Here is a 27,407-nt window from a genome sequence, read left to right on the forward strand (position 1 = left end):
GAAAGCTAGAGATCATCTAGTTCAATGGTCTCAGTTTACAAATTCAGAACCAGAGACCCAGAGAGGTTAACTGGCTTGCTCAGAGTTATATAATCGGTGAGTGGTTGACCCCACATGTAATGCTATGCCAATTATACCAAGCATTCTAAACTCTGGCCAAGAAGTAACAGAGCCTTCTTGGAATGACGACGGGGACAGGGATCACCGCGCTGAGGCTATTGCTAATGACAGTGAAAACAAGATGGTGGCAGCACTGATGACAGCAGCTAACTTTCTTTGAGCGTAATTTAAATTCTAGGCACTCATTCAAATGCTTTATAACAATCCCCTTGATTATTCCTCTCAACGACCAAAAAAAGAGTCAGGTATAATCACCACCTCCATTTCTGATTACAGGAGAACCTCTGAGGGTCTCATGATCTGTTAGTGACAAGTGGACCCTAACCCATGTCGACTGATTTCTGAGCTTGAACTCTTACCCACATGCCATGCTGAAGACTCAAATGTCAGGGGGCAGGGGGCAAGGGGCAATGGGAGCTCAGCCCCATCTGTCAGGTTCCACTGAGTCTTAGGTTTTTTTCCTATTACCTCTGATGCAAAGTGTGGGTGTGGCTTAGGATATGACACCATCTGATGCCTGTGTGGATTCTGCGTGGTTTCGAGTCAGGTGTAGAGCTTGAAGCCACAGTGAGTCAGAGTGGGATGGACTGACTCATGAGTTACTGGACTACACCTGCAGTAATTTCTCTTTAACACAAGTGTAGTTTTCATGTACATAAGGAAAGAGCACTTCTGTCAAGAGTACAACATTTTGCCCTCTCTCTGGTGTGGAAAAACTATTATCGTGGCCAAAAAAAAAAAAAAAAAAAAAAAAAAACAGTGAGTGAGCCAAAGAATACAGAATAATTTGCTTCATGTCAACCAACAAAAGTGAAAGCAATCCATGACTTCAATACTTCCGGTAATGAGATGCTATTGGTTAATGGGGTTAATGGATGTTGATGATATAGATTGTATCATATCTATGACTCGACTGTCTCCAGAGGACAAGGAAATGGAGCTTGTTACTTCTAGAGGCAGAACTCCAAAGCCAAGTTCTGGAGTCAGGGGGCCAAGGTCACATCGCAGCTTTGTCATTCAATTATCTACCATGGGCTTACCCAGTACTCATATTAGGCACACTAAAATTTAAAAATAATGGTCAAAAATTCATGTCAAAATTACCAGTAGTTTAATGGTCTGCTGGACATCCTTGAGAAAATAAAGCAACAATTCCCAGTATGTATAAATTTTACATGAGTGAAAACAATGATCTGAAAAGCTGTTATGGACACACAGAGATCGCTGACTATGTAATCTTTCTTCCAAATATAAAAATGATATGATTTGCCAAGAAGCATAGCTATTACTCAAAAGGATACATAGTGCCCAGAAGATTTTCTATCTCAAAGTAACATAAAATTTTACAGTTTTTAGAGGGAAACAAGTAAAACAAATCAATCTGATTTGTGAACGGTTAGAGTTTCTTGTGTGCCAACAATGAAACTCAAAGAAAAGATCAAAAAGGAACATAGATACTCAGGGTGAAAAACAGGTTACACCTATGGGACATCAAAACATTAAAAAAAAAATAAGGAAATAAGAAGGGTTAACCTAATAGGCTTCCTTTACTGAATTTAGATAGATAGAAATCACAAAATGGCAGCTCACAGGTCAAATCGTTTGCAGAAGTGTTTTGTTGTTGTTGTCGTTTTGCTTTGTTTTTTGCTTGCAGAGCTTTTTTTTTTTTTTTTAAATCAAGTTACAAAATCACATTTCATATTTGTTTTCCCAAAACCTAAGTTTTTTCTGCTTAAAAAACTGTAGCAATGAGCTAGTGTTCACTAATTGCTGTACTCTTGACGTAAGGGCTTCTACTTACCCACCTCACTTTACTCATTTACATTACCAGCCTGCAACCCTTGTAGACAAGTGAGTTCATAACCCTTTCCCCACTGCCAAACAGATCCAAGCAGAGAAAGTGACCAATCGCAAGAAGCGATTACCTGATTAGGCATCATTAGAGAGGCTCATTTGTTCGTTCGTTCATTCATTCATTCATTCATTCATTCATTCATTCATTCAGTAAATGCATGTTGAATATCTGAAAAGTACCAGATACTGAGCCCAAATCAGAATGTAAGTATATGGACTTCTTTCCATCAAGGCAACATGCAGCCGTAAGATGTATGTAATAAAGAGAAGTGAGTACAAAACATTGATGAATGGAAATCACATGAGAAATTCTAAGAAGTGCTAACAGTGACAAGGGTCCAAAGGAAGGGGAATTTGAAAAAGGAAGGGGTGGCCCGCAGAGTAAAACGATGGCTGAGAAGCGACAGAAAAGACCAGACAGAAAAGAAAGAGCATACTCTGATGCAAGTAGCAAACCCCTGGTGACATGTAAGAGGGCACTTAGAGGAGGCTGAGAAAGTCGGGCTGAGTAGCAAGAAAGTAAGAGCAAAGGGCACAAGAAAGAAAGAAATTGCTGGGGGAGAGAGGGGGTGTAGGGCGACAGCGGGGGTGAGGAGACAGTGTACAGAGGACTGAATACGGACAAAAGAGAATTTGGCACCAAAAAGTTCACGAGAATAGCCATATGCTAGAATGAATTCAGTCTAGATGGAATACCATTAAATGTTGACCTCAGAGAAAATTTGGTAACTTTTCCATAAACTGTATCTTCAGGGTCACTTCTTTTTTTTTTTTTTTCAGGGTCACTTCTTAAGCCACATTCTAGGAAGGGGTTACCACGACCGAAGCTTTCTTTAATTGGCACCAAAATTCAGTGGCAATAAGCTAACAAGAGGAAATCTGTCAATTTCCAGTTATGTTTTATTGTCTGGTGTTCCACTTGTGATCTCAATCAGAGGCGATTGAAAATGTTTCTGTTTCTTTGGCTCTGTTGGAAATGACGTTTTTCACACAGGCATTTAATCTTGGACCAAAGGAATCAGGTGGCATTATTCTCTAGCATCCTCTACAGATAATCAAGGGAAAGAAACATTCAAGTACCAATGCTGTCTCTGCCCATTATACTGAAAAGCTAGTGCCTATCGCATTCTTTTGCGCGTGTATAGTGAATATGGTATTTCTTCCGACTTTGTTGTTGGAAAAAAGCGAACAGGAAGTACATGCTCATCAGATAGGGATCAAATGAACCGCATACAAGAAAAGAAAAAAAGAAAGTCAAATGCATTTAGTTCTATTTGGTTCTGAATCTTCATTAGCTAATGTGGTGTACTTAGGAGGACTTATCAGATCCGTTTCATGTCTATAGCTGTGAAAGGGTGGGAACAGAAAAAGAAAAGTTGCTCTGTGATTGTGGCTTAAAAATTAGAACTCCCTGAGTTATTTCTTCATAGCAATCTTAAACAAAATGCTTCTAATGTAATTTTTAAAAGAAGGCATAATTTGAAATGGAAGCAAAACTCAGTGTTCCAAATATTTTGGGAACGAATTATAGCCTATTGCGGTTCCTCGTAGCAGACGCTCTTGCACCTGGAATTTGATACCAAAATAAAAGTTTATTGGTTATTTCTGATTCAAGTATGTATGTGTGTATACACACACACACACACACACACACACCCTGCACTGAGTTTTGAAAAGTCTCATCTATTTATACTGATAATTCAGATGTGTTGTTTATTGGAAAACAAGAAGAGAATACCCAAATATATCTGCCAAATTTGTCATGCATTCTGTAAAATGTGTAGCCCAAAATCAACTGGGTTTTTCTTCCATAGTATGTGGGAAGAAATCCCAAGTGCTTGCTTCTCGAGGCTTTACAAGTAGCATTTCCGGGACCTTGCAATATACGTCTCTGGGTCCATCCATGGTTAATGTTCATGTGCATTAGCTCCACCACCGGGAGGACAACTACTACCCAGACGCGAATCCCAGCCAGTCTCCACTGCCTTCTGATCCTTGGTTTGTACAGTCGGTTCAGGGATTTCCAAATTCTCAACCAATCACTCCTAGGATTCTGAGCAAAACTACCGCACAAAGTAAGCTTAGCAGAGACTTTTCCCTCCCTTTTAGAGTCTCTATAGAGATTGTGGTTACTGAGCACAAAGCTAGGAAATTTTTCCATTACTATAAAAACGTTATATTACAGAAGCTAATCCATTTATCTTAAAGCCTATGTAAATGCATTACAAGTCCACATGGAAATAAATAAAAACGATTATTAAGCCTCTGTGTCTGGTATTAGGGTAAACACTAATTAAAGGGCCTCTTTTGCTAGGAGCTCAATATTTAAGACAGGAATTTATGTCATGCGCCAACCAAAACCGTGTCCGACGTGATCTACTCACCCTTGCAAGGCCTTCTCTCCAAACCAGTCTCCTTTCCCTAAAGTTCTAAGAAAGACCGGGTCTTCACTTGGTGAGTCTTCCCGAGTGACATTTACCTGCAAAGGGAAACAATAAAAGTCTATATCCACTGCACACACGGATTGATCAAATGAACACTAACCGATGATGTTAATTCCACTTGTTTCCACTTTTAAAGAAAACGCATACGTTACCATGAAAAGGACCAAAACAATATCACAAATGTCCATGCACATCACAAGAAATGCCCATCAAATACTGTTAGGCTGTTTCGAGCTGTTTTCAAGAAGTAATAAATTATCCAGAAATCTGAATTTCACTTAATTCTCATTCCTGTTCTTGTTTCCTACCTCCTGTGAGGCAAGCACTATGAAAAATTAAGTGAGCCTTCCTCCAACCTTTTGTAACGTGTTTATGTGTTTGGGTTTTTAAAAAATATGCATAGCATAATACAGTATGTATCTTACTGTAAGATAAATGTAAGTATGCAACTTACATTTTTTTTTTCCTTAACATTGTTTTATTACTTGTTCCGTGCTTTTAGATATGAATCTAGTCCATTCATTTTCATGTTTCAGGGCCTTTTTCCATTCTCTGTTTACCCATCCATTTTCTTACAGGTGGACATTTATATTGTTTTTGCCGCAGTAAACATCTTTCTACACACCTCTCATGCACGTCCCCATTCCACAAAGACATGCTTGTCTCTTCCACTCACAGGTTAATGAAGCCTTTTTAGAGGTCCCTAACCCAAGACAGTCCTTAAGGTCCACATGCTTTGTTCAGTAGGATTTCAGTTTTTAAAACTAATAAAATTCAGTTTTCACCTAATAAAGAGCTGTAAGTTTTTTTCTATTTTTTTGATTTTTATTTTAGAGAGAAAGTGCTCATGAGTAGGGAAGAGGAGCAGAATTTTTTTAAATGTTTATTTATTTTGAGACAGAATGAGAGAGCAGGGGAGGAGCACAGAGAGAGGGAAAATCCCAAGCAGGCTCTGCACTGACAGCACAGAGTCCAACACGGGGCTCAGTCTCACAAACTATGAGGTCATAACCTGAGCCCAAACCAAGAGTCCAGTGCTTAACATACTGAGCCAACCAGGTGACCCACAAGAGAGCATCTTAAGCAGACTCCATGCTCAGCGTGGACCACTACCTAAGGCTCAATCCCACAACCCTGGGATCATGACCTGAGCTGAAATACAGTCAGACACTCAACCAACTGAGCTACCCAGGTGCCCAAGAGCTGTAAGTTGTTTGAACAGAAAAGCTTTATTGCCCAAACAAGAGATCTTTGCCCCTAAGGACTTGCATCCACAGAAGGAAAATAATAATGAGTTTGTTGCATGAATGAAGACCTAAATGTAGGAAGCTGTAACTTAATTCACTTCCCCCTCAGGCTCTACTAATATTCATAATACTGGCTATGTTTCACCTAGAAGGGTTAAATAGTTAAAACTCACCTACCTGGAAAATGTAAGGTGGTAGAAAAAATTCATTTTTTTTAATCAGTAGGGTTTTAAGTTCATTTATTTTTGAAAAAGAGAGCAAGTGAGGGAGGAGCAGGGAGAAAGGAAGAGAGAGGATCCCAAGGAGGTTCCAGGCTGTCAGTGCAGAGCTCAACACGGGGCTTAAACTCATGCACCCGGAGATCATGACCTGAGCCAAATTCAACAGTTGGACATTTAAGCAACTGAGCCACCCAGATGCCCCAGAAAAAATTAATTTCTTAAAACAATGCTAGACACTTAAGCACATTTAAAAATACTATGCTTTGGGTTTCTGAGTTTAGAGATTAGATGACAAAGAACAGGACTTTTGTAAGTAAGAATGTATGTGCAAGGTGGAGGGAATTCAATTATTATTCTCCACTGATGCATTTGATTACTTTTCCGCACTGTATCAAAACCATGGGGATGTAGTTTTTAACCCTCTTAAACCAAGCTATATGACAGAGATGCTCATTTGCATGCTGATAAGGCTTTTATAGATGTGAATAGAAATACACTACCGCATTGATTCTCAAACTTTGTGGTAGGGGGCTTTACTTAAAATGAAGGCTACTGAACTTATTAGATATGTCTCCTAAGACAAAGGAAACAAAAGCAAAAATGAACTATTGGTACTACATCGAGATAAAAACCTTCTTCATGGTGGAGGAAATAATCAACAAAACTAAAAGGCAGTCTATGGAATGGGAGACAATTTTTGCAAATGACCCGATAAAGGGTTAGTATCCAAAATCTATAAAGAACTTATCAAACTCAACATCCAAAAACCAAATAATCCAGTTAAAAAATGGGCAGAAGACACTAATAGATGTTTTTTCAAAGAAGACATCCGGATGGCCAACAAACACATGGAAAGATGTTCAACATCACTGATCATCAGGGAAATAGAAATCAAAACTCCAATGAGTTACCACCTCACACCTGTCAGAATGGCTAAAATCAACAACACAAGAAACAACAGGTGTTGGCAAGGATGTAGAGAAAGGGGAAACTCGTGTGCACTCTTGGTGGGAATGCAAACTGCTGCAGCCACTCTGGAAGACAGTATGGAGGCTCCTCAAAAAGTTATCAATGGAACTACCCTGTGATTCAGAAATTACACTACTAGGTATTTCCCTGAAAGATGCAAAACTACAGATTCAAAGGGGCACATGCACCTCAATGATTATAGCATCACTATCAACAATAGTGAAACTACGGGGAGAGACCAAGTGTCCATTGACTGATGAATGGATAAAGAAGATATGGTGTGTACACACACACACACACACACACACACACACACACACAGAGGAATATTAGCCAGCAAAAACAATGAAATCTTGCCATTTGTAATGACATGGATGAAGCTAGAGAATATTATGCTAAGTGAAATAAGTCAAATACCCTATGATTTCACTCATATGTGAAATTTAAGAAACAAAACAGGTGAACATGGGATGGGGGGAGAGAAGGGGAAACCATAAAGCAAACTCTTAACTATAGAGAACAAACTGAGGGTTAATGGAGGGGAGGAGCGTGGGGAGATGGGTTAAATGGGTGATGGAGATTAAGGAGGGCACCTGCCGTGATAAGCACTGTGTGTTTTATGCAAGTGATGAATCACTAAATTCTACACGCAAAACTAACATCCCACTGTATGTTAACTAACTGGAATTTAAGTAAAAGCTTGGAAGAGAAAAATAAGGCCTACTTGACTGTCATTCTTGAGGTTCTCATCTATTGGGACTTGGAAATCTGCATTTCAAAAGATTAATATAGGTGTCTTAGATGCAAATGTTCCATAGACCAAACTTTGACAGACATGAATCCATTGTTTTATTTCTGAACCTCAGTTTTCTCAACTGTACAATAGGCAACGCAACAAAACTATCTTTCAGTCCTGACTATTAAAAAACAAGGCATGAACTAAGGTGTAATATACTAAAAGATCATTAGTTCAAAATTAGATATAAAGATACATTATATAATTATACATTTGACTTGTGGTTAACAACAACAACAAAAAGATTAAAAATTTGAAATGCCAGGTTTATGCAAGGCATGGAAAGATTTCAGTGGATTTTGAAATATCTTTACAAAAATGTTACTGAAATGCAGGAACAGAGGCATAAAAAGTGGGCCACCTATTGAATAGACCACTTTCTGCTTATATGATAAGTGTGAAGAAAACCCTATCTGCATAATCCGTATATGTGAAAAGATAAGCAGGTCAAAGAACAAGAAGAAAAGCTTTCCTTTAAAGTTGTGATTTCTACACTTTTTCTTTTTACATATAATGAATCATTCTAAATATGCAGACATCAGGCATGGACATTTGCATCTTTAATTCTAAAAAAAATAAGTTAGGATAGAGAAAGTTAAATATGCAGAGATAACCTCTCTAACCTTGGCCTATATTACTTATTATTTTCCCTTAAACCACAAAGTACTTTATGATCCACAATGCTAGGGGAAAGGAGTACCTATGGAGCCTTTAAAAAAAATTTTTTTAATGTTTATTTATTTTTGAGACAGAGAGACAGAGCATGAACAGGGGAGGGGCGGAGAGAGAGGGAGACACAGAATCTGAAACGGGCTCCAGGCTCTGAGCTGTCAGCACAGAGCCCGATGCGGGGCTCGAACTCACGGACCGTGAGATCATGACCTGAGCCGAAGTCAGATGCTTAACCGACTGAGCCACCCAGGCGCCCCAACTTATGGAGCCTTAAAGACAGTAATACTTGGTCTGTCTGACCCGTGTTACCTCATCACCTCAACTAAAAAATGGGAGAGTTATCTCAAAAGAGGGTGTGTGAGTGTATGAATTAAATAAGGAAATCTCATGTGAAAAGCATCCTCTTAATAGTGCTCAAAAAGGTTGGTGACTTTCCTCATATTTTCTCCCTTTCTTCTACTACTCATGTTTCAGAAATTCATGCATTTGGTTGTAAAATAAATATCCCCTTATCACTACTATTGCTCTTTCATTGTTGCTATGAAACGCTATTTAGAGCAGAAACTTCTTTTCCTTCTAGAGAAATAAGAGTGTGTGTTCTAATGTTTTCACTTACCTATGTATTAACTTGTTTTCTGAAAGACATATATGTAGTCTAGTGATTTGAGTTTTTTAAACTAGTTAAGTTTATTTATTTATTTTGAGAGAGAGAGAGAGAGAATGAATGAATGAATGAATGAACGAATGAATGAATGTGAGTGGAGGAGAGGTGGAGAAAAAGGGAGAGAGAAAATCCCAACCAGGCTCCGCACTGTCAGCATAGAGACCGACGTGGAGCTCCAACTCATGAACCTTGAGATCATGATCTGAGCTGAAACCAAGAGTCAGACGCTTAACCAACTAGGCCACCCAGGCGCCCTTAAACTCTATTTAAAAACCATACGCATATTTTAAAAATTAAGAATCAAAATAAAAATTAGATATTTTTAGGGGGACATCTAAAATTGATCTTTGATACTGAAGACTTCAATAAACAACATCAGTGTACTCAACCAACATGTTTAATCAAAAACAATTTTAAAACACGAAACGTTTTAGTACAGATTCAGGTTATATAAACAAAGCAATGTTTACTGTAAAAAAACCCAAAAGAAGCTTAGAATTTACAGATTTATGGGAAAGACCCAGATGGAGAATAAGGGTTAGGTCATCACTCCCCTACCTGTGTGACTAACAGACCATAGAAACCGAGAAGTCCCCAAACCAAAGCATTTCTCCTTTCTAACAGTGTTCCTCACATAGCACTCAAAACTTGGTCCTGTTCTTCCCAAACCAAAATGCCTCCTGAAGGAGAATGAGGGCACTTTAGGCAACGTATCTGCTGGCTTGGGACACGTACAGGGTAGGAACGTTTTTTCTGAGCTTCAAGTTTGCCTGCACTCTTTGAGCCATGAATTAAATTCATTGTGGTCAAGATGTAGGATTTCGAGGAGTAGGATCTGATCATTGAACCTTCTGTGTAACATGGGAGTAAATTAGAGTCTCTCTACACCGCGTGTCCTAACCCACTCTCCCAAAATGTCTGCCGTGCATCTCATGGTCATGATCCCCTTTCTAATGTCTGTAATATAATGTGTGTGCCTACGTGCCCTCACAACGCATTCCAGGCATACATACCAGATATTTTCCTGTTGTTGAACCTCATAAAAATGCGAGCATACCACATGTATTCTTCGGCGACTTGCTTCTTTTGAGGGGTATTGTATTTGAGATTTCTCCAATTCTCCCATGTTAATACACAATGCTGAAGTTCATTTCCTCACTTTACATATTATCCCATTATATGAATATATATATCCCATTATATATGTCCCATTATATACATACACACATACACATTTCATTAATTCTTCTAGAGATATAAATGTGTTTCTCCCAGATTTACCTATATAATCACTGTTCTATCTCATGACTTCCAGATAGTTCTCTTGCCTTACTGTAATGATTGTGGCGTTCAGTTGCACAGTGAACAAAAGTGCTGATAATGCTCATTTTATCTTGTCCTTGATCTACGAGGAAGAGCTTCTCATGCTTCACTCTTACGTACCCATATACAAATAAAATTTCCATAATTTCCATATTCAACAACATCAAACATCATGTTAAACCAATTTGTTTACCCAACACACTCAAACAATTAATTCGAAGCAAAGCCATCTGGTTTTAAATGGCATTTAATGGACAAGAGTTTTTGAATCACATTTTTTTCTAACAGTAGCATATTAGATATGTTGAACAGAATCAGAAAATCAAAATGTATTTGAATCATTACTGCAACTCTGAAGTTTTGCCTAACAATCCTGTTCAATCTTGGCTCAACTTCTTTCTGGAGAGAGTTCAATTTTTGATGTCACACAGCTACAGGGCCATACGCACAAAATTTGGGCAAAGAGAGTTTTCACTGCTCCTTTGTGAATTCTTTGGTATTTTATAGCTATGGTTGGGTGGAAAGGAACGTCATGTTTCCAGGCAACTGGAATATACAGAGAACTAACTCACCTTCTAGAAGAGGCAGCAGCAAGTATTGTAGACATCACTGTAAGCGTTTTGCTCAAGGTGTAGAACAATCAGTTCGTGGAGGTTTAACGGGGGAAAAACACGTATTTCAGAGTTTCTCCCTTTGTGTGCAAGTGCTTCATGGGAAAATAAAAAGCCTTACACTTAAATGAATGTCTTGAGTGGGGGGAATCCACTTGTAACTCTAGCCGCCTGTGGGTGTCTTATGACATGCTCTAAGGAAAAGCCAGTTCAGGGGTAACAGGGAAACGATCTTTGCAAGGGTTACCCTTTATAATTAAAAAAAAAATTTTTTTTTCAACGTTTATTTATTTTTGGGACAGAGAGAGACAGAGCATGAACGGGGGAGGGGCAGAGAGAGAGGGAGACACAGAATCGGAAACAGGCTCCAGGCTCCGAGCCATCAGCCCAGAGCCCGACGCGGGGCTCGAACTCACGGACCGCGAGATCGTGACCTGGCTGAAGTCGGACGCTCAACCGACTGCGCCACCCAGGCGCCCCATATAATTTTGTAAACACATGAGAAAACAAGTTTACATCTGTATACCTAAAGCAAAGCATAGAGATTCAGAAAATTTCAATTCTGCAACCTATTGGCCTGCTTACTTGAAGGCTCTTGTTACTTTTCTCTCCTGTTCCATCCCGCTGGGACGTAAGCGGGTTCAACTCCTGCCCCTCAGGATTTTATATACTGATTCCAGTACATGCATACAAGAATTAGTATAATTAATATACGAATATCATATCTTAATAATCATATAATTAATGTGATTAAAAATCATAGCAGCTAAGTTGCAGGACATGAAAAACTAGTTATGGAAAAATCTACGGCTGGTTTAGAAAACATCTTGAATGTGTCAAAAGAGTCTAACATACTCTTTCTACTTCTCTCCCAGGATCCCCATGGTGCTCTGAAATATTGCCAAGGGAATGGGCTCCTGCGGTGTCATTTCCTTGTTATTTCTGTTTGTGCATAATACAAAACTCATAAAGTAGCACCACTAATGCCCCTGTTTTCAACTCAAACTGGTTACAAACCACAGGTTCCTTTAGGTAGTGCTAGGAATTTGCAGTAATGGGGTAACCACAAAAGTCTGTCAGAAATTCATCATAAATGGATAAATGTATCATCCCATGAGAGCAAAGGATTAGCAAAGTGATAAAGAAAAAAAAAATAAATCCAGACTGTCGGGACAAAAAAGTCCCCCTGTGGCCTACTGAATCATTTATATCCATGAGGATTTTCAATTTCTCCTGATTCTTTGGTAAATGTTAAGAAATCAAACAGTAAATGGTAAAGCTCCAATAATTTATACATAAACCACAAAACGTTAAGGTTTCTTAGCCTCTAACACTGGGCCATTCAGAACACAGTTTTCACTGTAACTGTGGTCGGACAGGTCATTTCTTGATGTCCTCAAGATGCTGGCACCTGACATCTATGTCTGTCCCAGGCTTTCTGCGATCGGTCAACAGAACAGGTATGATACAAACACAGCTGGTGCCATCTTTGCTTTAGTGTGACATGTCACTGGTGTAAAGTCGGACACATTCTTGAGTCAAAATCGTTTCAGAGAGGATTATCTAAACTGTGACCCAGCAAGATTTACAATCTTTCACATATCCTGTTCACTGGGGGTCTGTAAATCGCTTTCCTTTTTTCACATGAGCCATAAAGTACGAGAGTCAGTCGTATTTGTTCAATTAGAAGAAACAAACTTATTTACATTTTAGAAATCGCTTCTTCATTTACAAATTTTAATTGGGGCGCCCGGGCAGCTTAGTTGGTTGGGCATCCGACTTCGGCTCAGGTCACGATCTCACGTCATGAGTTTGAGCCCCGTGTGGGGCTCTGTGCTGACGGCTCGGAGCCTGGAGCCTGCTTCCGATTCTGTGTCTCCCTCTCTCTCTGCCCCTCCCCCACTCATGCTCTGTCTCTCAAAAATGAATAAAGATTAAAGCATTAAAATAAACAAAATTTTAACTTACTTTTCAAATAAGCTCTATGCCCCACACGAGGCTCGAACTCACCACTCTAAGATCAAGTCACATGCTCTACTCACTGAATCCAGTCAGGCACCCCTAAACTTATTTACATTTCAAAATAACACTTAGAAAAATGAGAACTGCTGTATACATTCCCTTCCACCGGCATTTCCTTCCCTATCCTTAAAATTCCTCTTAAGGATCCCTTATGATGAAGCAAAATAAGTTCAGATCATTAGATATAAATATCACATATTATAACTTACAAGGTTATGACTTCACTGATGAAAGGAAATGTAAGGTATTTTTAGAGTGTTAGAGCATACATCTGCGTAAGTTGCCATTTTCCAATTCACTTAATTTATTAGTTTTTAAATACAAGTTGAAGTAGATTTCTAATGCTTCAAAGTTAATATAAAAGCATAAATTATGATTTTTCATTCATATCCTTTGTCTACCCCATATTTATCCTTTCCCCTATAATTTATCACTTTTTTTTTATTAAAAAAATTTTTTTTTCAACGTTTATTTATTTTTTTGGGGACAGAGAGAGACAGAGCATGAACGGGGGAGGGGCAGAGAGAGAGACACAGAATCAGAAGCAGGCTCCAGGCTCTGAGCCATCAGCCCAAAGCCTGACCCAGAGCCTGACGCGGGGCTCGAACTCACGGACCGCGAGATCGTGACCTGGCTGAAGTCGGACGCTTAACCGACTGCGCCACCCAGGCGCCCCAGTATAATTTATCACTTTTAATAGATCCTGTTTAATACGTTTATCCTTTCCCTTATAACATCACTTTTAATGGATATTAAGAAGTATCCATTGAAAATTTCTTCATGAAGACATAATAAAACATGAATGTATTTATATCCTTGATGTTCTGGGTGCTAAGCAACTTGCCTAAGAATACTGAGACTGATAAGTTTTATAGGGCGATTCAGACTTGGGCCATTTATTTTATTTTTATTTCATTTTATTATTATTTTTTGAGAGAGAGAGAACATGGACAGGGGAGAGGGGCAGAGAGAGAGAGAGAGAGAGAGAGAGAGAACGAGAATCTCAAGCAGGCTCCAGGCTCAACATGGAGGCCAACACGGGGCTCGATCTCACTAACCTGGGGATCATGACCTGAGCTGAAATCAGGAGTTGGATGCTCAGCTGACTGAGCCAGGAGTCCCTGGACCATCTGATTTTAAAGCCCTGGTGTTCTACCATAGCTGTGTTACTGCTTCTAACGATGAGACGGAACTTTTCATTTTTGTTTTTGTTTTTTCCTGTTGAGAATTTCTAAAGTCACTTTAGTCTGTCTCTTGCTTAACTATATAATTTAAATGATGGAAATCTTCCCATTTATGCAGACATATCAGTGGCATCCAGCATCATGGCTATTAAATTATAGAACACAGGTTATTCTCTGGTCTTCAGAGTTCTACTTCTCTTCCTCCAGGACCATTTTTGGGAGGTCCTTTCTCAAAAGTTTCTCTATCCGTTTCAGAAGATGGAAAAGCTCAAACAGCTCACACCCCCGTGCGCATGCTCCTCCAGGGGTCATTGATGCTCCCCGGGCCCCGCCCCACCGTGCAGCCCCCTTTGGTGCTCGAGGGCTTACCGTGCCTTTGCTGATGATAAAGAACGTGTCCCCTCTGGCACCTTGCCTGATGATATACTCCCCATTCTCATAGTGGGTCTGCAAAACAGAAACAGTAACAGAAAAAAAACATGAAGGAGGGAGTAATATCACAAACAGCTCAACCTCTTCAGATGTCAGCTCTGCAGGGATGCATTCACCCTGGTGGAATTTTCCCCAAGCCAAGAACCGATCACGATTTAAGAGTAACAGTGAATGAGCACAACAATCACAAAGAAATCAGGTTTATCATGCTCGCGTTTAAAATTGTTTCATGAATGCCATTTTTCTGGGTGATTATATTCTGATCTTTAAATTCATTCATTTTAATAGTTTGAAAAAAATATTCTCTCTCCCATCAACTGAGCATGAAATAAAACAGCAGAGCTGCTAATTAAACTGGTCTTTTTATTTTGTCATTCTCGTTTGGGTTTTAGTATTTTTATGATGATACCCTCCCCTCCCCTCCCCCCGCTTTTTTTGAAGAAATTACTGTGGCATCTAAAGATCTTCATTTGGAAACCAGATTGATTTTCACTGTGGGTTACATGGTCTTAGGGTGAGTCTGAAGGCACTGCCTCATGCTTTCACGCCCTTGTTCGGTCATTTAGATTCGGCCCCTGTCAAACGGAATGTCTTCATTTTATGGACTGAATTCTGGTCCAGCATCTGGGAGCTCATCAGCTAGCAAATGAAGAGCAAAGTAAGGCTGCAAAAGGGTCATCACTCAGTGTGTCAGAGCTCAGATTTGGACACAGTCACTAGGTCCGTTCCCAGGGTGAAGATTACTCCTGCCACGAACAAAAGTAATTTCTATAAGGCGAGGTGGGAAAAAGTATATTGCTGGGTCAGGAGCTATAACAGAAAAATGACACTGTGCCATCTGGCGACACTCCTCTCTGCGGCTCAGCTAGGGAGCCGTATTTGGGGAAAGAAAACGTACTTTATGCACTCCCTAGGAAAGAGATTTCATGGCTTACGTGGGGTATCCATCAGGCCAACGACTGTGATTTGTCCTTATATACTTCACTACCATGTTCCTTAATGCTACTGTCTATTCACTCTTTTTTAAATGTTTATTTATTTATTCTGAGAGAGAGAGAGTGCTAATGCACAGTGGGGGAGGGGCATAGAGAGAGGGAGAGACAGAATCCCAAGCAGGCTCTGTGCTGGCAGCCCGGAGCCGGACATGGGGCTCGAACTCACAAAACCATGAGATCCTGACCTGAGCCAAGACCAAGAGTCAGACACTTAACCAACTGAGCCACCCAGGTGCTCCCATCCACTCTTACAACCGCCTTTTGCTAGCACCTGACCGTGAGAACAGCCATAACTTCTTTCGTACATCTAGAAAATTAACGTATTACTTAATTTTCCTTTTTTTTTCTTTTTACTCGTAACAAGTTATAAAAATAGGATTATAGAGTGCATATTCTTCAACTGATTTACTTCATGTAAGAAGCTATCCACGCTCCACTGTCACGACTTGTTGTTTGGGAAAGAAAAGGTCTTTACGACATGCAGATCTTGAAAAAAAATGCCTCGATCTCACCAACATATCTGAGTGCCTCCGAGTCAGGCCCGGTTCTAGGCACTGATGATACAAAGAGGGGTAGGACAAAAACCTCAGAGTAGCAACCATCCACTGAATGTTTCTCCCATGGTGCAACATTCTACAGGGACACAGTCCAATACAGTAGCCTCTGGCCACATGCGGCCACTGAGCAGTGACATGTGGCCAGTGTGTCTGAGAAACTGAATGTTTTTGTGTATTCCACTGCCTAGATTTTTATCCTTAGTAACAGCGATGTTACATTATGTTCCATTTATCTTCCTCTTTGTCATATTTCTCACTTGCTTCCTAATCTGAAACCTCTTGAAACCCCCCCCAAACAAGCCAGGGTGCAAACGCCATACTCCACGTTGGTAGGGTTTGGGTCCGGTCTGTTGTCCAGCCTCACACCTTCCCCAGGCTTCCCCATGGAGAAGGTTCTTGAGCCCCAACGGTAGTATGAGGATAAGTCACTGCTGTCGAGCAGGACAAAGTCCCTCCGAAAAGAAGAGAATTCGCAGCTCACAAGAGACCACGTAATGGTAGCAGAAACACTGTTATTTTGGAAAAGGTAGAAAAATGCAAATAAAAAGCACCAAAACTGGAAGCAACTTTAGCTCATCTGAGCTCATTTTTACTTATCTCCTTAACAGCACATTCCTCCCCATGTGACTGTCCTTTCCTTTCAGAAAGCCACAGTGATTTATACCGTATTACCCTACATATCTAAGTGCGAAGGTAAGACTTTCTCAGGGACAACACCACTGCCATCTTGATGCAGATAATCCTTTGCTGGTGGGAGCTGCCCTGGCCAGCTGTTGGGACTCTAGCAGCCACGGTCGCCTCTATCCCCTGGATTCCAGAGCTGCTTTAAATCCCAAAAGTGAACCTTGTGGCAACCAACAATGTCACAAGACCCTTGGGTGGGGGGGGGGGTTGCAAAACTGTGCCCGGTTGAGAAGGTGTGAGCTAAATCTTTTATGGTTTTCTGGACCTGAAAAGGCAATTTATGATGTCTCTTGGTAGTGTGTGTGAACCAGATCATTCTTTGGCTTCCCTCAGTGTCGGCTTGGATCCCTGCAAGGTCTAAGGCCTCACGCTTGTGGTGAGCATTTGGAGCCGGTCACTAGCTGGGGGCACGCCTCTGACTGTCAGCTTCTGCCCTGGCCCACGCAGGCCTCTCTGGGGGGAATGCCTAGTCTCCCCCACAGCATGGTGATCTGGGGGAGAGCCACTTTCTTCTATGGTGGCTGGCTTCCAAGGGCGCAAAAGCAGAAGGTGCCAGGCTTTCCCAAGGCCCAGCCTGGGAACAGGTCCTGTATCACTTGTGCTACACTCAGAGGGTTCAAGCAGGCCCCAGATGCAAGAGGAGGGGGCTGCAGAGAGGTATGAACCTTAGGAGATGGGGTGCATCAGGGCTGCTGAAACACAGTCTCCCACAGACCTCACGCTTCACATGCATGAGACGGAGCTCCCGAACTTCTCCCAGCCCTGCCTCTCCGTGACTTTTCTCCATCATTGATGACAAGCACATCTTTCCTGGTACTTGTCCAATCGTCTTGGAGTCCCATTTGACTCTTCCGTCTTGTAGGCCCACAACTACCCTGTTAATATGCCCAAGGTCTCCACCTTCAGATTACACCCAGAACTCAGTGACTCTTCAGTGTGCTTTCCCAGCCGCCACGTTCTCCTGCCCTGTCACCTCCTAACTGGGATATCCACTCCTACCCGACCCTTTGGTCCCCCTCCTTACCTAGCAGCCAGGCGATGCTGTTAACACACAGTCAGCCCGTCTGCCCCCATGTGCACGGGGCCCCACAGAAGCTGCAAGGTACTAACGGCTTCTGCTCCTTTCCTTCGCTGGCCCCACCACCCACCTCCCTCCCTCGCACTATGCCTGCTCTATTCACACCACTTTTCTTGCTGTTCCTTGAACACCCGGGCCCATCTCAGCGCCTCTGCGTAGGCTCTGTCCTCTGCCTGAGATACCCCTCCACGCTGCATAGCTCAGAAGGAGCTATCGCAGGAGAGGAAAGTTTGCAGAGGGCTGACGGACAGAAGCAAGGGCATCAAGGAATGCTGAAGGCAAAGTCAACCGAGAGCTGGAACCAATCCTTCTGATAAAGAAGGATCCACCGGCGGCCCCAGAGAGACTGCCCTCTCTCTTCTCTACCCTTTGGTATCCCGCCGGGGCTCCCTGTTGGCTGGGGTCAGCTGGAAGTCAGGAGACAGTGGAGCCCTCCCAATTCAAATCAGCCTCTGGACAGACGGAAGGACCCAGGAAAAGGGAAAAGTAGGCCTGTGGGCAAGCGGAAGGCATCAGCCCCACGTTTACCACATCAGTCTCTTCTGAACCACCTTTTCCTCTAGAATGTCAGCTCCACAAAGGAATTTGTGTTTTCCCTGCTGTTCCCCCTTGCACCTAGAAGACCACCTGGGTGTTCGCTCAATACTTATCAAGTAAATGGCTTACACGGTAAGGACGCTTTGTGCCCCACACAGCGAGGGCTCTTTCCCTTTTGCTGGTTTGCCCCCACCACACGGGTCCGCTGCTCCAGGAACTGGGACGGGGTCAGAGCCAAGAGGGGCAGCCTCTCATCCCACAACTCCTTCTGGGGATGGAGGGCCAGAACCCTGGCAACCGTCCCCACGAGTCTCCTTTGAGCCACATGCCTGTTCTTAAATGAGTGCCCAACAAGACGAATGGGATTCCTCTAAACGGTTTTCATGACTCAACGTCACCCCATGGTGCTGACAAGAAAACCCTTCAAGTGGAAGCAAACCCCTAGCCATGGGAAAATGGGAAGGAGGGATTGCAGAGGAGCCCAAAGGGTGTCTGCTTCTTGAAGCAACCCAAGCAGTCACTGCAAGGCCAGGACTGAGACGGGGGTGGGTGCAGAAGGGGGACGGGTAATGCTGAGACACTAGGCTGTGAGAAGAAAAGACTCAAGTCACACTAGTGGTCTTCAAATCCCCTCTGAACTGTGGTGAAGCAGAAGGAAGCAGCCTCCCCGGGTGACCTTCTGGAGTGTGTGTGTGTGTGTGTGTGTGTGTGTGTGTGTGTGCGTGCGCGCGCACGAGAGAGAGAGAAGACAGAGAGAGAGAGAAAATGAAGGGGAAGAGATCAAGGGTCTCAGTGGGCACATCAGTACAAGGAGGAAGTGGATAGAGGTCTAAGCATCTCCAAGGTGGAATGGGCCACCCAGTGGGCAGGGGACACCACGTACGGAGCACACGTCTGCAGAGACAGGGTGAGCGGTGGCCAAGCCACTGCAGAAGAGACTGAGGGCAGCGCCCAAGGATGCCTCAGCGTGAACTTCAGGGCATCTTCCAGCCTTGAGATGCTTCAATTCTCGGACAGGTTGTATTTCCCCAAGATGGCCACCGAATAGGTTCCAGGCCACAAGTTGCTCTGGGATGGATGTGCCTTTGCCATTCTCCCATCAAGAGCTGGAGCCTCACTTCCCTCCCCTTGAAACCGGTGGCCTTAGCAGCTCTTCTGTACCAGCCTGTGTGGAAGCCATGCCACACGACTTCCAAGGTTATCTCAGAAAGCTTCTACCTGGTTCTCAGGGGTCTCCGTCCCGGAAGCCACAGCAGGCTGTGAGAAGCCAGAGCCACACCTTGGGGCGACGTGCAGGGGATCTGGCTGATAGTGCCACCCACACCTGGTCCCCAAGTCACCTCACTGCAGGGAGACGCGAGAGTGTAGGAGACTCCCAGCTGGGTCTAGTCTCAGCACCTGACTGTCCCCCTTTGAAGCCCCACATGTCATGCAGCAGAGATAAGCCATCCCGATAGTGTCTGAATTCCTCACCCAAGGAACCTAATCCACGTAACAAAATGGTTCTTATTTACACAGCTACGCTTTGGGGTGGTTTGTTACACGGCCCTGCATACCCCCGACCAGATCCCAGCGCTGGGCTCCCCCCTGCTCCTGGCAGCTCTGACTCTGGCTGGTCCTGGAGTTGACATCCTGCCAGCAGCTTCCTCCCCACCTTTACGGCCCCAAGGGAGGGGTGAGGGGACAGTGCAGGACACAGCCCAGGCAGCTCTCAATCTCTCATACAGGGCAACGCGCACTTGCGGCCCTCATCTCAGGGCAATTTCACAATAACCCCAGGAGGGCTTCCATTAGGGAACGGGAGCAAATGGCTTCAATGGCTGGCCCAAGGTCCCACCACCACCAAGAGGCATTCAGTGCAGGTGACTCTCTATCCATGCCCCGCTGTGGCCTATGGTGGAGATGGGAGGGAAGGACAAGCCATGTCGCTCTACCTGCCCCCCTCCACCTGTGGCTGGGTCATTTGGTGTGGACAATAACCAGTGTTTCCTAGGTTGCAAAGAACAGATGTGTCCAAGTCCCTTGCAACGGCAAACAAAGAGATTGCTCACAGCTCCCCAGCTGTAAGCCCCAGCAAACCCAACCCCAACCGGCAAGTGGGAAGGTACCAAGTCACCAAACAGCATAGTGGTGTTCCAAATGGCCGAACCCAGGAGTCAGATCATGGCACCAGACCCCCGTCTTCTATCTCCCTTACCGCGCTGTCTTCCCTGAGTAGCTTCCCCTGAGGGTCCCCAGTGAGCCCCCCAGGGGCGGGCTCCCCGTGCTCTCTCTCTTGCGTGATTTGCATCCTTTCGTCCCAGGGAGTGGACACTTTGAGAGGAACATCTACTGTTTATTTAATTTGTGGAAATTATCTAATGACCTTCCCGACGTCATCTGACATGGTTTTGTCACCCAACACCTACAATTTTCCTATCAGTGATTTTAGTTTACCTTTACTGGCGTGTGCCACGTGTATTTCCAGGCTGAGTCAGCCTGGAAAACCCAGGATCCACAGAAAGGCCTCAGGGATGGTGGCCAAAGGCGGTGCAAGTTTGCAAAAGATAATGTCAATGAAGCCATGCTCCCTGGAGACATCCGATCGCACCTGAGGGGGAAGATGGCCAAGTAGTCTGATTCTTGAGAGTCTCTCTAATTATGCCAATCAAATGCCAGCAGTTTCATTGTTTTTTGAAGGTTACTTTGCAGCTCTGCAATTTGCTTATTTCAAATTCAATTGCAGAAAAGTACAGAAGGTAGAAGAAGCCACCTGAGCAGTTCAGCAGATTCCTTTAAAGGTTTCCACGGTCATTAGGATAAAAGCCAAACTCCTGAAAATGGCCTGCAAGACCACATATAGTCTGCTCAGTGTCCCCGTTCCAACTTCCTGTCACCCCTGCCTCTCTGTCCTCCAGCCTCACTGCACCTCTGGGGTCCACTTCTCAACTACCACCGCAGTCCCTCCCTCCTGCCAGGCCCCAGCACTCCTGGTGCCCTACTCCCCCCACCACTTCTCACCTCCTTCTCTTCCCCACCTGAACCTTCCCCCCACCCCAAACACCCCTGGCCACACCACTTCATTTCACTGTTCTTTCCTGGGCTTGCCGGTACTTACTTGTATGATTTTTGTAATGAGGTTCCTCACCAGATTAGCCCTGCTTTATCTCCAGCTTTCTAGAACCACCCATCGTCACCTTAGCAAGGCCTCTACCTCTAATACAACAGCCAATCCAAGCTGCCTCTCACTGTCTCCACTGTTGACCCCCTAGTCCAAGCCAAAACGATGTCCTGGATTTTTGTAACAACCCCCATCTGACCTCCCTGCCTCAGCCCCTGGCCCTCACTGCACCCCACACCCTATTCTGTCTGTGATTCTCTAACCAAAGTGACAGCCCAAGTACCAAGTCAGCTGACATCACTCTACTGCTTAGAAACTCCCAATGGCTTCTTGGTGGATGCAGTTTGACATCAACAACTTCCTATAGTCTATATAGAGTTCTCTGCATTCTAGCTCCTACCTGCCCTCCCGTTCTTACCCCTTCTGTCTTACCCACACTTGTTCTGTTTCAAAAACACTGTTGTTGTTGTTGTTGTTCTTCTTTTTTTCTGTAGCTTGTACTCACTAGACTGGACCCACCCTCAGAGATCTGCTCCCAGTAGAGCCAGTATCTAGAACACTATACTCAAGGTCCTGGTCAATTTCTTGTTCTCTCGAACACTGTCCTCAAGGTTATTCTCAACATCGTGTTCTCTAGAACACCGTCCTCAAGGCCCCTGTCAATGTCTTGTTCTTGCCATTGAGTCTCAACAAGGCCTTTCCCGAGGGCCTCCACCACCATTCGCTTTCTGCCCCAGCATTTAGTGACTATTTGCGGACGAACACAACTACAAGTCACAGCACAGCCGAGCTCCCTGTGAGAAAGACCTCTCACACCCTTCATGACTGGCAGTTATCTTTCTTTTTTGTTTGCTATCTCGACCCCTCCTCCATTACCTACCACTCAGAGAATTTAGGAGATTTTATATTATAGCCATTGTTTTGCTTAGAACACTACCTAGCTAGCATTGTTCACAGAAAAGGCATTCAGCATGTAAGCTAAATGTCCAAATGTAAACAACATGTCATACCAAAGGCAATACTTTTCGAGTTAGGCAAAGCCGGTTTTTCTCCTTGCTACCGGAAAGAAGGGGGGTAGCTTTGATCGTTAATATGTAGGTCTCTGGATTCTCAGAATTCAACATTAATATGTAAATGTCCACTTAGACTTTCAGTTCTCCCCGTACGTGCTGATACTCGGCAAAAGCTCTGGACGACACTCAATACGGTGCTTCACGGCCTTGGTGCTGCTCTCCGGTGAGTCCACAGGACGCCTTTTTAGTTTTCCATCAGACTCTACTATGGATATTAGATATACTGTGTTCCAGCTGCCAATTTTCTTTTCAGCCCCAACTCTAACACTTAATCTGTCACTGAACCTTAGTTCATGTGAACTAAAACACAATATATCATTCTGAAGTCAATTCTCACCTAAATCATTTCAGTCAGATATCATATCATTTCACTTCATACTTGAGTTTATTGAAGAGCTATCCTTCATTCTTTATTAAAACATGGAACATCTATTAATTGACGCTGTCCTAACAATTAAGGGTCACGTAATACAGGCCACTAGAATAATTGCTAATGATTGGAAAAATCACTACAATAAGTATGCACCACCTTTATTTGCCTGAATATCTAATAAATGCTTTGAATAGAAAATGACAGTTGGAGAATTGGTGAGTCAAGGACACGAGGAATGTTGAGTCTTGATTCCTGCCTCATTGTTTTCCGAAGATAGTTGTATCTTAGAGGAAGAGAATGAGGTCAAGTAGAAAAACAACTTTCTTAAAAATGCTAGCATCTGCCTTTCTGGATCTTAAATCAGTGACGTCCTCAAAATAAATTCTTCCCTGTCCCTGATGCCTCAGCTTTTTTTCAAAGACAAGATATCCTAATGGAAAATAAGATCACCAAACAGCTTGATCAGTCAGAAGACATGCTAGTTAGGTAAAAAAGTATTTCTTGGCCCAAGACCTCTCTATTTGGTAAAATTGTGCCCATTTGAGATGTCTGGACTGGGATTACCTACGGTGACAAGAAAGACCGACAGCTAGTCATTACAGGAACATACGCTTTCCACATTGTTATCCTTGATTTCTGGTGGTTTGGTCTAGGGTGAAAACTGCGGGGGAGGAAATGATCAACGAGTACACCTCTAAACTAGAATTTTCTCCTCCTCCTCCTCACTCCACGGTCACCATGGATTTCATCAGAGAACTAATGCTCTACCAACAACTGACAACAATATTCTTAGTGTGTGTCGATTTTCGTACATTGACATCTTCCTCTCACAGGACAGTAATTATCAAAGGGATAGGTTCTGTTATGAAGCGTTTTCTTACATAACATTTAACCTCATTACGGTTACAATGTTTACTTACTCTCCTTCCTAGCCTCCAAAGAAAAATTACCCTTTCCTTCTACTACCACTCACAAATTAGCCAGAACACCAAAAGAACAAATAGACTCACGGAACATTTTTCTGACAACTCTCCTCCCACACACCACGATCATCCCGTCCCAACCAATTGGACATCTGGAATACAGGTCGCTCTATTATAGAATTTTTTCTACCTCAGTGCCACGCCTGGCCTTACACTAAGAACATCCCTCGTTTATCATCAGTACTTTGTCACACTTTTTGGGAGGGACAAGAATTTGGCCCCAAGCCTGCTCAAACGAACCTGTAGAAACCTCCTTCACCAAGCCTGAACATCGGGTCCACATCAGAGACCCCGTCAGAGATTTGGTCACTCACTAATTTTAAGCACTATCATTTATCTGTGCCTTCTATGAATGAGACATTGCATTTGACACTGGAGCCACCAAGATACCCAAGACACAGCCCCTAAGTCGAGAGGCAGCACAGCATGTTGTTCAACAGGTCCCCACCCTGCCCCCAGGAACCATCATGCCACTGAGAGGGGGAATGACAGGATTTAATAAGGAATCCACTCTTAGAGGACTCACAGGTCCCCCACAGAACCCAGACACCTTGGGAGAAACCCAAGTTTAGGTAGAAAAGGTGGCTTTTTCATCAATACATATAACTCCGACTTCCGGATAGACAACCTGCCTCTCGCTGCCCAAGCCACACCACCAGCCTAGCTCACCAAGACACTTTAAGACACAAATAGCTGAGGCCATGACTGTTAATCTGTGCCACTTTCATGGCTGAGGATTTGCGTCTCTGCAGCTGTCCCATGGCACATTCCTCGAGGTCCTTACAGCCCTTGATGAAACATTCCTCACTTGCCTGTGACACTGTTTATCAAACTCCTTCACCCTGAACTTTGCCTTAGGGTAATATGATCTATTCCAACTACCAGGGACTTATGCTCTGTCCTTACTACTTGAAGCATTACATTCCCATCTGCCTTGATGGTGCTAGAAGGATCCTGTCTCCACGGAGATGCCCACTGTACCTGGAACCCAAGGATTGATCTATAAATCGGTCCGACCACATTGGGTAAGGTAGACATGGTGGGAACAGAATTATCGAGCAGGTCTGTGTGTATGTCTGTATGGTCAGATCCTGAGGACGTCTTGACATGTAAATCATCCTTGCCTTAACAAGGTACTGAGGTGGATTCTTACTGGCTTCCATAGTGATGAAGAGAACAGGTATAAAATCCCTGGGGCGAGAAGTCCTGGGACAGTGTAAGCTTATCTTAGGAAATTAATTAATAACTTTGCCAAGATGTATCAAGCCAAGAGGCTGGCTTAGAGTCAGAATTAAGATCCTCTGCAGTGCAGTGGGCCCAGAGGTGGCTTCTTAAAAGAACACGATTGTCACCGTGATGAACAGGAGTTACTGGCAGCTTTGCATCGTCCTGGAGTCCAAGGGACCAAGGAAAGCCTTTCCTGCATCTGTTGTGTGCCCCGTCCTCAATGCAATCCATTAAAGAGGTCATGAAATCCGTTTAGTGGATTCCAAGCAGAATTTTTTTTTAAAATGAAATAAAACAGAAATGTCAAATACATGACAGAAAGATAGTATAATTTAAGTTTTTTTAAACATTTATTCATTTTTGAGAGAGAGAGACAGAGAGACAGAGAGAGACACAGTCGAGCAGGGAAGGGGCAGAGAGAGGGAGACACAGAATCTGAAGCAGGCTCCAGGCTCTGAGCTGTCAGCACAGAACCTGATGTGGGGCTTGAACTCATGAACTGTGAGATCATGACCTGAGCCGAAGCTGGATGCTCAACCGACTGAGCCACCCAGGAGCCCCAGGACATTATAATTTATAGAAGTTTTAAATGTGTGTCTATGAATATTTATATGCATACTAAGCCCTGACATAAAATGTATTTCTCATTACCCAAACACTACTTTGACAAAATAAGTACTCTTCTTGTTTACAAAAGCAATAACATCTTCAGACCAGGCAGGTATGCTTAGTTCTTCAGGAATTTTGGTATCATTAATAAAAACACTAATATTGAGTGGGCTTTTAATTGTTTCCCTTTCGAAAAAGTGGGTATAAGTTGAAAGTTCTGGATATTCTCGAAGAGGATGTATCGCCAAATGGCACTTTGCCTCAGTTCACTGCTTTGCCTTCTCCCTCTCTCCAGTCTCTCCCCCACCTCCAATCCACACCGCCCAACCTCACGTCTGCATTCTGACAAAATGCAGCCATTTACGTTTTGATTTTTGTGTACCCAAGTGCCCAATTATTCCAATCTAACATTCAGCATTTCCCCCAGTACAATAAACACGCATAGGTTTTTGTTCAGCTGACAGTGAATATAGGTTTCCTTCTCTGAATCTCAAACATTCTTGAGGTCTTTGCGTCTTTTGTCTTTGCTGGCCAGACCACATCGTTATCCCTTAATCCTCCTGAATACCTTGGGAGTTTATGATTCAAAGGCAGCTGCTGACACAGCAGTGACCACCTGCGCCCACTGAATCCTCCCTCTGGACACCAGACACAGGAGGGAAAACCTGAGCTGAAATTCCAAAAATGCTTGGGTTTTATTTAATGTTCAACCGAGCCCTTCAATGACATCATTTTCCAAACGGATTTTCAATCTCTGTTTTTACTTTGACAGATTTTGGACGCGAACACAGCCATCCAACTTAATGACTAAGAGTGAGTGATACCACAGCAGGCACACAAAATGCCAAAAAATCTCCAAAAGGCATGCTTCATTTCAAATCTATTCATTTCACAACAGAACAAAACTGTTTATGGAGTAGACAAACTCACATTCTCATCCCACGTAATTAAACTGTAACTCAGACTTAACAATTTGATCTATAAAGGCGATTAGCTTTGGCAGAACTTGGAAATTGTTTGCCGGGACAGATTATGAAATGTGTCACAGGAAAGCATTCAATTTACGGTCTCAGAGTCACCATCTGCAGTTTCAAGTAGAATACAGTACTCCTAAAGGTATGAACCCTGTAACAAAAAACAGTAGAGCGAGTCAGAAGTACGTGGAATTCATTCAACATTTTATTTCCTTAGGCTTTTAAAATAAACGTTTTGAGAAGACGCTATTCCATTGGAAGGGTATCTGGAGTCACCGAGGACAGAAAGAAGAGAAAGCAAAGAGGATGTGACTACCTGAGGGAGGGAAGGGCCCTTTATATACTGAAGGACGCAATTCTCGCCTTGAGGATATTTTCTTTCTATCTCGACTGTTTTGAGAGCGGTCTTGCTCAGAGCTGGGGTCAGACAATCATCTAAGATCCTGTCCCCTTTTCTATTCCACGGTATGCCCTATAACCAGGATACGAAAGGAGAAATACTTCTTCCAGAATGTGAAATGAGAGTGTTTATTAGAACTAACACCAAAGCGATGCGCAAAACATCTAATAACTAGCTCTTTAAATGCACTGTCCAGTCAGAAAGGACATGTGCTAGAGCACAGCACTGGGAACGTCCTGGATCATGGGACGTTCAGGG

General features: G+C 43.1%; 1 protein-coding gene across 5 annotated transcripts in view; it reads right to left on the minus strand.

The window, feature by feature from the left end:
- PRKG1 (protein kinase cGMP-dependent 1) overlaps positions 1–27,407 on the minus strand; it is a 1,258,994-nt gene that overhangs the window by 208,902 nt on the left and 1,022,685 nt on the right. For all 5 annotated transcript variants that reach the window (XM_045439410.1, XM_045439409.1, XM_045439412.1 and 2 more), the window contains 2 exons: positions 14,497–14,574; positions 4,359–4,453 (listed from right to left, as the gene is read on the minus strand). In XM_045439410.1, the coding sequence (XP_045295366.1) occupies positions 4,359–4,453; positions 14,497–14,574 (173 nt within the window). The remainder of the gene's footprint in view (positions 1–4,358; positions 4,454–14,496; positions 14,575–27,407) is intronic.

This window comes from Leopardus geoffroyi, chromosome D2 (assembly GCF_018350155.1).
Source record: "Leopardus geoffroyi isolate Oge1 chromosome D2, O.geoffroyi_Oge1_pat1.0, whole genome shotgun sequence".
Taxonomy (NCBI): Eukaryota; Metazoa; Chordata; class Mammalia; order Carnivora; family Felidae; genus Leopardus; species Leopardus geoffroyi.